Source organism: Terrapene carolina, unplaced genomic scaffold (assembly GCF_002925995.2).
Source record: "Terrapene carolina triunguis isolate 2854851 unplaced genomic scaffold, T_m_triunguis-2.0 Scaffold192, whole genome shotgun sequence".
Classification (NCBI taxonomy): Eukaryota; Metazoa; Chordata; order Testudines; family Emydidae; genus Terrapene; species Terrapene triunguis.
This window is the reverse complement of record NW_020664543.1, coordinates 22,929,129-22,942,885: the sequence shown is the minus strand read 5'-3', so window position 1 is coordinate 22,942,885 and position 13,757 is coordinate 22,929,129. Positions and strand designations below refer to the sequence as shown.

General features: G+C 49.3%; 1 protein-coding gene across 1 annotated transcript in view; it reads right to left on the bottom strand.

Moving 5' to 3' along the window:
• The window catches only part of PIK3R5 (phosphoinositide-3-kinase regulatory subunit 5), a 99,162-nt gene that overhangs the window by 21,678 nt on the left and 63,727 nt on the right, over positions 1-13,757 (bottom strand). The window contains exons 4-7 of the mRNA XM_024201376.3: positions 11,013-11,081; positions 9,638-9,776; positions 2,831-2,900; positions 315-489 (exon numbers count right to left, since the gene is read on the bottom strand). Of these exons, the coding sequence (XP_024057144.2) occupies positions 315-489; positions 2,831-2,900; positions 9,638-9,776; positions 11,013-11,081 (453 nt within the window). The remainder of the gene's footprint in view (positions 1-314; positions 490-2,830; positions 2,901-9,637; positions 9,777-11,012; positions 11,082-13,757) is intronic.

Genomic DNA, 13,757 nt, shown 5'->3' with positions numbered 1-13,757 from the left:
CTATTCATCACCGTTTCCCATTGTTTCATTTTAAAATAATGGGAATGAATAGTTGTTTCTACCTTTTGAATTGAACTGCTGCGAGATCTCACCTCCCCCTTGCAACTCACGAGACAATTTACATTCATGCAGCATCCCCAGAAGCACTGTGCAACCAAACTGATCCGTGAATTGCACAAGGGTCAGAATGGAAATGCAGCCATCTCTGGGATGGAGACCACTGCTTAACAGCGCACAGAAAAATCACCCTGTGTGCCGGGGATAGAATTGCTCTTGTTTAAAGGCCTCCATGCAGAACGCAGGACTCACTCTACCTTCAGGATGTTCTGTAAGCTGCCCATATCGCACTTGGTCCCAAAAGTGGCCTGGTAGATATGTCCAATTAGCATGACGAAGGTGCTGTGCTGGGTGTGCTCCGTGGTGCTCATCTTCTTGGCAACAGACAGGTATTCGCTCTGAACCTCAGAGGGGTTGAGTAGCAGAACCGTGCTAAGGGCAACATGGGATGGTGGTTAGTGAGCGTAAGATAAAATCAACTCACTGCACCTCCAGGGTTAATTAAACAGCCCCTTGCAAACTGGACACTGACATCGGAATAGATATAATAAATAATAGTTGCACTGTTAGCAAGACCTGGGGAGCAGAGGAACTTGGGAGCTTTGTGTTGGATTTGATCAATTCCAAACTATTCCACTCACCAGATGGTGAAATCCTTCCACATTACAGGAACATGGAGCCTGAGAGAAGCCCTTCACCTCATTATCCCAGTTTACTGTATACACACAGCACTGCCGAGCTCTCCCTCTCTGCACCCTTATGCACTGTCAGCAATGACATCTACAGACCAGCTTTGCCCTGTCAGTGCTTGGCAGATGGGCCCCAGCACTCTGGTCCCTGGGCTTCCCATCAGCACAAGCTGCCAACTGTGCCAGGCCACAGGCTGTTTTACCAAAGCACAGGCTGGGCACAGAGCAGGAAGTGTATGTTGACAGTGGCCCAAATCTAGACCGTTGTGATTGCACACAGCGGTACGGCCCTTTCATCAGACAGACATCAGGTCCCTCCCCCAAACAGCCTGCAGTCTGAATGAGACAGATCACACACGATTGGGGAAGGACAGAAAGGGCAATGGAGTAAGAGAAGGAAAACAAAACTTGCCCTTGGGAGAGCATCTTGGTTAATGGGGTTGGCTACCGGGCCCACATGAGATCTTGACAGATGCACCAGATCCTTGATAGCTTCCAGGTGTGATTGAATGTATCCATGGCATGAGAGGGTATAGACCATACAAGACCCGTCTTTCTCCTAATGTGCAGTTGCTGCTGCAGAGATTGACCAAGGTGCTCAAACTAAGAGTCCCTAGATTTAAACACCTGGGGTGGATGGTCTCAGAGGAAGGCCCCTGCTCTTGGAACTGGGCTCCCGGCTATTACACCAGAGGCAGAGGTCGTTAACCTTCAGGACACAGCGCACAGCCTGAGGCAGACCGGTGGGGAACAGAGGCACTCCTTAAGCACGGCAATGGAGTTTCTTCTACATACTAACAGCAGCCTCTAATTGCATGTTAATTGCTAAGGCCCTGGTCCAGCAAAGTGCTTAAGCAGGTGATTAACTTTAAGCAGGTGGGCAGACCCGGTGTACTCAACAGGACTTGCTTAAAGCTGAGCACATGCTGCAGGGTTTGCAGGATCGGGGCCTCAATAGGCCCACAGCCTCAGGCAATGGGCACAGGCTTTGTATAACGCCCAGGCCTGGTCTATACACAGATTTTGTACTGGTAGAAATATGTGGGTTAGGGGGTATGATTTTTTTTTTTTTTTTTAACCTACACAGTTATACTGGTACAACTGCTAGTGTGAATGTGGTTACACTGGTATTAACACACCAAATACCAGTATAACTTAGTCCCTTTCCCATACAGGGATAGCTAGCCTGGTAGAAAGCACCTTTATGCTTTTATCACTGCATCCTTACTGGGAGGCATGCTGCTGTACCATTTTAACCACACGGGTATATTTAAAGCAGTACAACTTGCATGCCGACAAGCCCGTAATAAAAAATGCGCACAGTAAGGGCACATGAGCCAGCGGCTGTTGCTAATAGCAAGCTAGGGAGAGATCAGCTCTGTGTTCACACTTTCATATTTACAGATGAGGGTGATAGCGTGGGGAGGAAGGGATCGAAGGCCCAGATAAGCCCCCCCCCCCCCCCCTTCCCTGTCTCAGTCACATACTCCTGGCTATGTGCTGGCTTGTTTATTTGTCAAGAGACGGCGCTTTTATTGATCAAGCATGAACCCTGTCAAACTTCCTGCCCGGGATGGGGCAAAGCTGTTCCCCTCCCTCTGACCTTTGCCCCACATCCCTTCGGGCTAATGCACGTCACCTTGGATCTTCTCTGCTCTCCAACGCATGGAAATCAGACCAAGCATTCTCTAGGCGAGAGGCACGGATCAGCCCCTTCTTTTCCCCATCCTGTTCTCGTCAAGACCACGCATTTCCCACCATGGGGCGTCAGCAAACACATACACACACACCGGACCTGGAGAGGGCCCAGGACGGCTGCTACGGGAATGCTGTGATTTCCACTTTATCCAAATGCTTTGACCATTAGTTCGGCGTTGTTCTCCACTGCCCCTTCTCCCCCTGAACCCTACCCAGCCGCAGCTGCATCTAGGGTGATGTTCTAGGGGCCACTTGCCCTAGCTCGGCATCTGCCCCTTGATTATGAGCACTTGGGAAAGAGCAGTGGTGGTTCCAGGGAGACCTGCTACTAGACCACATTGAGCCACCCCCATTGATCCCCTCCATCTCCCCACAGCAGCACTCACATGGTGGAGCTCTGGCAGCTCTTCATGGACAGTCCCTGCTCCGCCCTCACCAGCCTTTGGTACGAAATCCCTGTGGGGAAAGAGAAAAGCAATTCACTGACGGCAGCAACTTGGATCACACGGGAGCAAGAGAAGCCAGTAAACTGCTGGCATCAAGCGTGTCTTTTTAACATTTGCTGAACTGGCCGAGGTAAAGACCAGGAGGGCGCCTGATCTTTTAAAACGCATTAGCTACCATACGCTAACTTCACATCTTCAGTCCTCATCTAGACAAGGCCTGAGAGGTAACTTGCATTCAGAGGCTCACCCAACTCTCCAGGTGGAACCGATCGTACCTGGGTAGGTGTGGGGTGGGGTGGGAACAAAGCCTACGGCGAAGTGATAGGAGATGTCATGCTGGCGGTGAGTTACCGGCCCTACTTCAACTGTGCGAGAGCTATGGAGAGGGAATGGAGGGGTGGTCAGGACCAGGCAAGGATGAATATGGGCAAGAGGCTGGAGTGATGGGATAGAAACCAAAGGAGATGGAGACAAGGTCACCCGTAAGCATGGAGCAGGTTGGGGAGCTCACACAGAGCAGGGAGGAGAAGTGTGAGGCGTATGGCAGTCAGAGCAGTGGGCTGGGTGTGAGGTGAGTATGAGACAGGAGAGACGGAGGTGGCAAGCAGGAGGCTGAGGGAGAAATCACAGGAGCAGAGTGCAAGGGCGTGTTGGGAAAAGATGAGGACACAAAATCTGAAAGGCAGGTTGGCAAGCAGAAGAGCCGGGAGCAGACAGCTATGAAGCTGGAGCAACTCCAGGGAGATTTGAAGGCAAGTCTAAACTACGTTCAGCTAACGAGAGAACGCAAGGGAATGCGATGGAGAGCTGGGGCACACAACAGAGAAAACCCAGTAGGTCGCATCCCTCTGCCAGTGCCAGACCATGCCCTGCGCTACGTTTTCTACTGTTCTGTCCAATCTTCATTTACAGTGCCCCAGGATCCCCTTCAGCTGAGCAGACGGGGACCAGGAAGGTGAGTCACTGCTAAGGCGTAAGATGTGTGGCCTCAGCCGGGTGGCTGCCGAGGCCATCAGGATCACATGACCATGCAGTTGACCAATCTCTCCCCATTGCACGGTCTATGCTCTAGCCTGCACCAGTCCATGAGAAGCCACGTTCAGCCCAGCAGTGCTGAGCAGCTCTGCATATCAGTGTCAAGAACAGTCTCTAGGTTGGTGGAGAACAGTCAGGTACCAAGGTCAGTGGGAATCACTGTTCTCTGAAGTGCCATGGAGGGACTTGGCCACATGACTCCCAAAAGCAACCTCCACAGTCAGGCGAGGGAGAATTAAAGGAGACGAGCTCTTGCTCTCCAGGCTTCAGGACACCAGCTGATCAGCAGCAGGGAACCAGGATAAAATAAGGGGCTTTACACCAGGGTACAGTTCTGTCTCTGACGTCTCTGACATGGGTCACTGCTGCGGGCAGGACGTTGTCCATTCCAGTGAGGCAATCCCATTGGCTTAATAGGACCAGTCATGGGGGAAAATAAGCAGGGAAAGTTTTCCTACGCCACTTAGGAAGATTCGCACTATTGAACTGCAACCAGCAACCACTCGCAGCTTCCACTCGCTTCCCCAGGACATCCACGAGGCCTCACTAGACGGAGAAGACTTTGCAATGATTTTCTCTCATTTATTTCATTCAGCGTCTGTAACGTGCTTTAGGAATTAGGGGTCCCAGGTGCTGGGGTGGGGGGAGGAGAGGGGACAAAATTCTCTTTCTTACCTGCATCCCATTCCCCCCTTCCCCAACGTGACTTCTAAAATCTTCTCAGGTTGTATGTGCAAATTCAGCACCTACCCGCCTGCGTTCTCAGCCCTGGGCACAGGCTTTTTATTTGTCCATAGAACAAGTTGCCATGCAGGCAGCAGTTGTGCAAGCTTCCCCTCCCCCACACAGCTTCCTCCCTGAACCAGGAGCACCAGACGGGCACTCAGTCCATGTGGCATACCCGGCCACCCTCAATGAGTCTCAAGTGTGCCGACAGCTTTGTCGATCTGGATTTGTGGCTCCTGGGAAGTGGGCTGAGACCTACCAAATCCATTTCAGCCAGGACACCAAGCAGCTACCAGACATGGGCCTCATAAAGCCCCTGCAGCAGCGTCCCCTGATGGAGTGGTGCCTTCCCATGCAATTTCCTGGGGCGGCTTGTGCGATCCAAGCTGATGTTTTGTTTATCGATTCATTCAATGATCGTGCTTTGCAGAACAATCCACACCAACCCAGGCTCTCAGACAATACCAAAGTTTATTGAACTCTTGGCAAATATCGACAGCGGCTGTGTCTTGCTTAATCTTTACCTCTTGGCTTTGACCTCATAAGATTCCCAGGAAAGCTGAAGCATTTGGACAGTATCTGGTGATACTGTACCACAAACAGCTCCGGAAGTGCCTGGCAAACAGAATGAGTCTATAAGGTCTTGACTGGATTTCCAATGGACAAGTGCATCTCCACAAAGCCATCACTGTTACTGGTGCGAACTGGAAGTGGAAAGGCTATGGATCGGATGTGCCATGGAGAGAGAACGAGGCTCTGGTCCCTGAAGGCGGTCCTTCCAGCTCACGATCGGGGCACATCGGCACTGCCCTGTGCTTCATCTGTTTCTATGGCTGTCGAACCATCTGCCTTCTTGTAGGGTGTAAAGAGCAATTTGGCTCCAAGCCCCCAGCCAAGTTATTCTTGGGCATCAGTGGTGTAATGATGAGAGCAGGATGCACTGAAGGCTCCTGGGGATCTCCCAGGGGGTTGCAGTTGTGTTTAAAACAGGCTTCCTGAACTGGTGTCACAGCGATAACGGACCACAGAGATGAGGCTGGGAGATTCCACAGAAGTTCAGGGACAGCATCATCAATAGCATCACCAGACCAGCCACACGGTACTTCTAGAGCCCATCCACACTACAGATATTGGACGGTTCCCATCTGTTGTGTAGACATAATTCCTTTCCTGGTTTCAGCACAAAATTGTCCAGAGGACAAAGTGCACCCAAACCTGGTTCAGATGGGAGACTTTTTATCAGGACTGGGACTAACCCTGGGACTGATTTCCAACCACCTTCTCCTATTCCATATTGCACTGCCACATTCCCCTGTGATCCCACGGCTGCATGAGTGCATGGAGCTGCCATAGCAGTAGGAACATAAGCCACCCCAACATCTCCTCCCCCAGCCTGGGGGTCAGGTCTGCAGGACAAACGTCCCAGTCTGAACCTCACTCTGCAGTCTGCCTCTCACTGGCACCACGTCCCCCGCGCCTGCTGGTCCAGGGTGCAGGAGAGACCCCCGTGAATGGAAGAAACTAGATTTGTCATCACAGCAAACCCAGTTTCCCGGTGGGCACCGCACAGTTCAGAGGGGGAAACATTAATCCTCTGGATACTGCACACACCACTCGGCAGCTTTCATCCATCTGGTGGCGTGGAAGAGGCAGGCTTTGAACGGTTAACTCCAGAGCCCAGAAGATGAAGGAAGCGATTGGTGGGGGAGGGCACGTCAAACTGACATTTTAAAACAGAACTTGTCATTTCGAGGAGGAGGTTATCACTAAGCCCTGCCTTCCTGCACGTCTTTGTTCCCCTATACACTCCCCACGCAAAGGCAGCCCTGTGAAATCAGCATAATCTCCATCCCAACACCGCAGCTTTCGCGACAGGATACTGGAACTTGTGCTGCTGTTAAACGGGGTCAGAATACACCATCTCCGGACAGAAGCATGTAGCCCAGCCCGGCTGTCAATCAGAAAAAGGCATTCCCAAAGCACACTGCCCCCCGGAGAATACTGCAGTTTCCTACCTTGCCAGAAATTTAGCATTGAGCAATGCATCCCATCACTGCTCCCATGCAACCGAGCATCACGCCGCAGCAAACAGGAACTGGCCAACAGCCTGCACTGAGTTACAGAAGACTTCCCTGTTTTGCTGGTGCCGTTCCCCAGCTGTCACTGTCTGGCCTCATGCTTTTTCCTTTTATCCCTCTGGAGTCCTCAATCACTTGCTTTCATGGGAGCAGTGCCCATTATGGGGACCAGCAGGTCTCCTGGCCAGTGCAGCCTGCTCTGTTGGGTTTGGTTCTCATTACAGGCAGTATGGGAAACACCATGGCCACAGAGATGTGCACAGCAGAGGGGACCTAGGCGAACTGATCAAGATGAGAACGCCGGAGCCAGGCAGCTTTCTTGGGGACCTTCACAGTCTCTCTCTGGCCAAATCCAGAGCAATTTCCTACCTGCTCGCCCTCACTTTAGGGGTCTGGATAAAATGGGACCCAGTTCTGAATCATCCCTGGTTCTGACATTGCAGAATTGCAGCCCAGCTCTATGTGGCTTTGCCGTTCCAGAGACCAGGCCCAGCCAGATGAGAGGGAAGGGCCGGAGACCTCTTGGAAAGGTGGGGGATGCTTGGCCAGGTTTACCGTCTCAGCAGTACCCAGGAGGGGCTGAACCCACTGGAGCTGGTTGCCCATTTAAGGTAAACGGACATAAGCTGCCTTGCGTCAACCTGACTCTGTAGTGTAGACCAGGGCCATCCCCAACCACTGGGCTGCTTCACTGGGAACCCCTGTTTGGGAGGGCCTGAGAGCTCCAACCGGTGAAACGTATCCAGACCCCCTTGCTGGCTGGGCCTCATTTGCCACCTCACTTAATACAATCAGTGCACTATTCTTAACATCATAGGGCCCCAGGGCAGCTCTGAGCTGGGATGTGGTTTAGATGGCAGTTACAAAGATATTTTTTTATCCTTTTGCTTCCCTCAAAAGCATCTTCTCTCCACCCCCATTTCTGGTACCTCAAATTTCACCCCCACTTAACACCTGGTTAATCTCTACTTAACCCTTTGGCACTGGCTGAAGAATCTTTGCTGATACTGATAATTTGCTGATAATTAGCCTGCAGTTGTTGCCAGTCACTATCACCAGCAGAAATTGGATCCCTGGGTAACGTCACAGTTAAGAAGCACACAGTGTATTCCCCCACTGCCCTCCCAGAGAACTTCAGCTCTGGAGTACGGGGCCTCCTCTTGGCCCTGTCTGCGCTAGTACATAGGGTGTTAGCAATGATGGGTGCCTCAGGGCTCATCTACACTACAGAACCTTTGCCAGTACACCTAGGATGGCAGAGACACCAAGTGGAGACGCAGCAGAGGCAGACGGAAGGAGTTCTTCTGCCGACAATAGCTACACCGCTTCCCCAAACAACATTAGCTAAACCGACAGATGCCCTCTTCTGTCTTCTCTATACTGGGAGTTTTGCCAGCATAGCTACGCTGGGAGTGATTTATTCATAGCTATGCCAGTAAAACTTTGCTGTGTAGACTACCGTGTCCACACTACCACTTATGTCGGCAAAATGTATGTTGCTCAGGGATGTGAAAAAACACCCCCCTGAGCGACCTAAGTGGTAGTGTGCACAGAACTATGTCAGTGGGAGAGCTTCTCCTGATGACATCGCTACCACCGATCGTTGGGGGTGGTTTACTTATGTCGACGGAAGAGCTCTCTCCCGTCAGCATAGAGTGGCTACACGGGAAATCTTACAGCAGCGCAGCTGCATCGGGACAGCTGTGCCACTGTAAGGTCTCTAGTGTAGACATGGCCTGAGCGTTGCCAACACAGGTTTTCAACAGCATGTCCCCTAACTCTTCTTGGAGCTCATCTAATCCTGCATCAGCAATCAAATGATGCCAAGGGGTGACGTGGCAATTAACCAGATGTTAAATGGGTGTGAAATTCTACAATCTGTTCTAATACAGTACTGAAAAAAAATGATTCTCTGCGTCCCATCCTAATGCATAAGACTCTTTTTAAATGACCTCTTCTTTTAATTGGAATAGCTGCTTAATTGGAATCAATAGGCCATCCACCTGCATAGTCTAATTAAGATGATTCTACTGCATAAAGACAGATACGATTACATGCTGCAGGTCTCGGCTACAGCTGAGCCCAAAGTCCAATTACACAGAGACAGCACCTCAGCCACAAAGCAGTGGCTGGGAGTTCCAGGGAACTGTATGAAAATTTTTTACAAAGCAGCACACTCAAAGACTAACGCCACCTTGATGGGAATGAATGGATTCACTGTTATAACCAAATTGTGCCGCTGAGTCACTTTCCTTCTCAAAGCAAAGTTCAGGGCTAGCTGGAATAGCAGCACGGAGCAACCAGAGCTGGTTTACCATGCAAAAGATACCCCCAGAACAAAGAGGCTGCAGTGGAAATGCTCATCCGCTTCGTTAATCCACCGAGATCAGCATGTCTGTCTGAATTTAACATTCATGGAGACATGTCCGGTGCCATGCAATACGGTTCCTCTACATGACAGCATTAATGCTAAACACATGTCCCTGGAAACATAACTGTGTCAATTCAGCTTTTCACCTCTGGAGGAGAGTTGGCTTCCAATCTGTGTTAGGGCATCAGTGAAATGAGTTCAGCGGTCTCAGCCCGCTCCTCCCAGATGACAAAAGCCCATTTACAATTGTATTGGAAAACACAGAGCAGATGGTAGCAAATGGACCCACAATTTGCTGCATGGCTGCTGGTCCTGAGCTTTGCATGACTTATTTAAACGCAGCGTGTGTGTATGAGAGCAACACTGGGAGAATTCCAGAGAGAACATTGTGCATACCTGGCCACTGTGGTGAGCGTTTCTGGCAAGAACAACAGTCACTTTCACTCAGACCCTCTGAGGCTAAGTTAGCTGCACCCAACACCACAAAGACTACGGGTCAGAGGGATCTGTAAAACGATGGACGATTTGGATTCCTACCTGGGGCCTTGAGTTCATCGCTGATGAAGGTCAGTAGCTCCCGGTAGATGTTGCAGTAGGGCATAGGCCAGGTAAGGAAGGTGTGGTAGGTGCTAATGGCCTTCAGAAGCAGGTCAGAGTCTTGTGGGAAGTGAGGAGTCTATAGGGGAAATAGAAATAGCAAGAGGATTACAATCCAAGGCGGGCCAAGGACACAGTCATGGAGGCCTGTCCTTCCTCTTCGGCCTTGCCCCCCGACACCACTTAGATTCAGATCCTCCCAGGTCCCAAACTAGGCTCCCAAACTTAGCTGCTCGATAGCCCAAGTAAAAGAGGAGGAGGTTTCAGCAGCCATTAGCATCATGGGAAAGCAGGTATGTGGGCTGGCGCTGGGAGGATAATAAAAAAAACTCTCGGTCTAGATCAGACCAGAGGTCGTACAGTCCACTCCCTGACTGTAGCTAGCACTGGATGCTTCCGAGGAAGGTTCAAGAAACCCTTCTCTGGACAACTACAGAATAACCTGCCTGTTGGGGTCATTTCTTCCTAAGTGCCATCAGTTAAGTGGCTTATACTCCAAAGCAGGAGAGTTTCCCTCTTACTAAAGAAAACATTCTTAGCAACCATGGATGTTCTCATCCTTTCAGATGCCTAACAGTTTTATGAATCCTGCTTAGTCTTGGCCTCCATGAGCTCTTGGAGCAATGAACTGCACAGGATAATTATATGTTGTGTGAAAAAAAAGTATTTCCTTTTATCTGTTTTAAATGTGTTGCCTTTGGGTTTCATTAGAAGTTCCCTTGGTTTGATTTATTATGAGACAGAGCAAATGGGGCAGATTCACCTTCTATACACACCTTATTTTGTACACTTCTATCACGTCCCCTCTCTAAACATAAATGGACCCAAACTTCTCAGTTTCTCCGACTTATGCTATTTGGTTGCTTGTTTCTGATCCCTTTCCACTTCTGCTAGATCTTTTTCCAGATGAGAAGACCAGGGCAGAGGACAGTACTTCAGGTGAGGATATCCCAAAAGTATAACTGGGTTATAAAAAGAATTAGATAAGTTCCTGGAGGATAGGTCCATCAGCGGCTATTAGCCACGATGGTCAGGGATGGAACCCCATGCTTAGGGCAACCCTAAACCTCTGACTGCCAGAAGCTGGGACAAGAAGCCGGAGTGGATCTATCCAAAACTGACCTGTTCTGTACACTCCCCTGAAAACCTGGGACTGGCCAATGTCGGATGCAGGAAACTGGGCTAGATGGACCCAGTATGGCAGTTCTTATGTCTTACATAACAACATTATTCTGCTTTCAGCTAGGGCAGTGCTCCAATCCTCAGCCTGTCCCTGAAGCTGAAGTTACAATCAGTTAAAAACTTTAGGACTTACACACAGAGCTGCAGAATAGAAGAGCAGAGCCAATGGAGTGAGGAGATCATAGTTGCATGTCTCTTGGACCTGCAGGAAATACACACGAGAAGAGGAGGATCAGCTGTGCTACTTGGTTACAAAAATACCCAAAAGCTATCAGGAGATGGAAGGAAGCTTTGTAGGAAACCATCCGATTGCAAGAACTGCTCCTGTCCAGCACCCCACCCAATGACAACAATGCTCAGATTCCCATTGACTTCAACAGGCATTGCACAGGTATAACAGGACTTTTCACACCCCTGAGTGACATAGTTATACTGATATATGTCTGTAGTGCAGACCTGGCCTTAGGTTGGCTTAACTACGCCGCGTCTACACTAGGGATTAGGTTGCCGTACCTATGCTGGTCAGGAGCATGGATTTTTTTACATCCCTAACCAATGCAGCTATATCAACCTAGCGTTGTAAGTACAGACTAGACCATTGGCACAGCACATCCCATCTTTGTCTACTCCAGGAAAGTGAGGAACATTAGAAAATGTGTTAACTGCAATCTTTAAATTAACACTCTGTTAAATGCTACTTAGCGCCCAACGAGGACAAAGATAGTCATGTTTAAAAATGTACATTAGCTGGTGCCAGTCAATCCCAGATTTCCCCTGGGAGGAATGAGCACCGCATGAGTGAATAATGGAAAATATTTTTGCAACTATTCAAATTCAAAAGGGAATTTATATTCAGCCAAGTTTGTGACCCTTTACATTTTCCGTGTGAGGAAACTTTATTCACACTTGTTGCAATGTGTGCTGTGCATTGAATGTAAATCATGCAACCAGATAACAGAAACAACACCAGCTGACTTATGTCACTAGGCAACACTGCGGAAGTTTGTAACAAAACCAATTATGGGCAATCTGCAGACTAAGAATTATTCACAGAGGAAATTCACCAATACTTATGAATCCATTCAGGAATAGCATGAGGTGTTCCTGAACAATTGGAGAAAAGGGGGGAAAAGAGTAAAGATTAAAAATAATCAACTTATTAGTTGCCATATTGCCAACCCCAACCATTTAAAAATCATGAATCAGGCCTAAAAAAAAAAAGACATTTTTGGTTCATTTTAGTTCTTTTGGTTTGAGTCTTTAGGGTAGGTACATTTGGGTCACGTTTTCAAGATTTTCTCCTTAACTAGAAAGGCTAGAAACTTGTTACAAAAATGAAAGCTGAGATTCTCACTTACTCACACGAGTCTAGGAGCTGGGGCTGTAAGAAAAACATCAAATATTGCCAGACTCATGATAAAATTGTGAGGGTTGGCAACACTGCAATGTGAATTATTTGCTCGCTTGAACTCCAGAGTCCCTAGCACCACCTCCTGCCAGGCTAAGGTCTTCCATCCAAGTCTTGAGGCTACTTAACTTGGGAGAGCTGATGGCCTCACATCAGAAGATGGACTTGTTGAAGGTTAACAGTTCAGCACCTCTGATCCTTCACTTACCATACTTAGCTGGACATAGCAAACCCTAGCAGCCTGCTGCTTACTACAGCTGCTAGCATTTGCTCAGTCCCTAAGTTCCAAATTTATTTTTGGTTGCAAAGCAAACCAGAATAGCCCAGGCAAAGCTTCCATTAAAATAGCAGGAAGCCATCAATTCATTCTGAATTGGACAGGCTAAAAAAGAAAAGCTTGCAACAGGGGAGGGTCTCAGGAAGCCAAGCTTCATAAATCCTAGCGCACCAAACCAACTGCAGCTCTGCCTCCAGAAACATGCATGCCCAGGACTCCTGGAACTGTGTGGCTGGGATCTCCCTTCCCCGGCTTCCCCCTGCACAATGGCCAGCACACAATGGAGAATGAGACTGGAATCTGGGCTGCTCCCCAAGTGCATAGGAGGGGGGTTGCTATTGTGGGACTGGAGGTCATGCACATAGCAGCACTTCAGGAAGTAGGAAACCTCTCCTTGTGTCTTGTGATGCTATTCAAAGTGCAGATGTTCAGGCTTGCTCTTTTTCCCAGTGCACTACCACATCCCTTTTCTCTGCAATTCCCACATGCCAGAAGCTGCTCTCCAGAGGTCTGACCTCAGGCCAGCTCGACTATCTCCAGGCACTCATGCTCAGTCATGTGCTATTACATCATCTGCTAAAAACTGCAAAATTCAAATCGTTTTGGGCACAGAGGCGGACACCTTTGCACGCTGACTAGAGTGGGGCAAGCCGGAATGGGGTCAACTCACGGCAAATCAGATTCACATTTGGGGGTCCGCACGCAGAGTTGGGTGTCTCCGGTGCTGAGAGAGAGCACACGGCCAACTGATCAGCAAGCCTGCAGGCCAGACACCAGCTTCTCTTTCACTGGGCATAACGCTCTGACTTCCTCCTGCTCAAAGGCTTCCTTCCTCCACGGCAAGCAAGACACTTAGCTGTGAGGGCTCATGGGAAAGGTGTCAGTTTGAGCTACAGGTTCCATTCTTCCCAAGCACTGACACCCTGCTCATGCTACTGTGACCGACCTTGCTGGAGGAACGCGATGCTGCTTGGCATTTGGTAGCACATGTGGCATTATGCACTCTGTGCAGTCCACAAGTAGAGATGGGGCAAACCTCTCAGCTCAGGTGGATTAATTTATTTAATTGACAAGCATCTGCCTCTGTAAACAGCTTATGATGTGATTGAATTTGTTGTCTGAATTATTTGCCAGTTCCTGCCAGTAATTCTTAGTGTAGTCATAGAGTTTCAGGCCAGGTGGGATGACCAGAC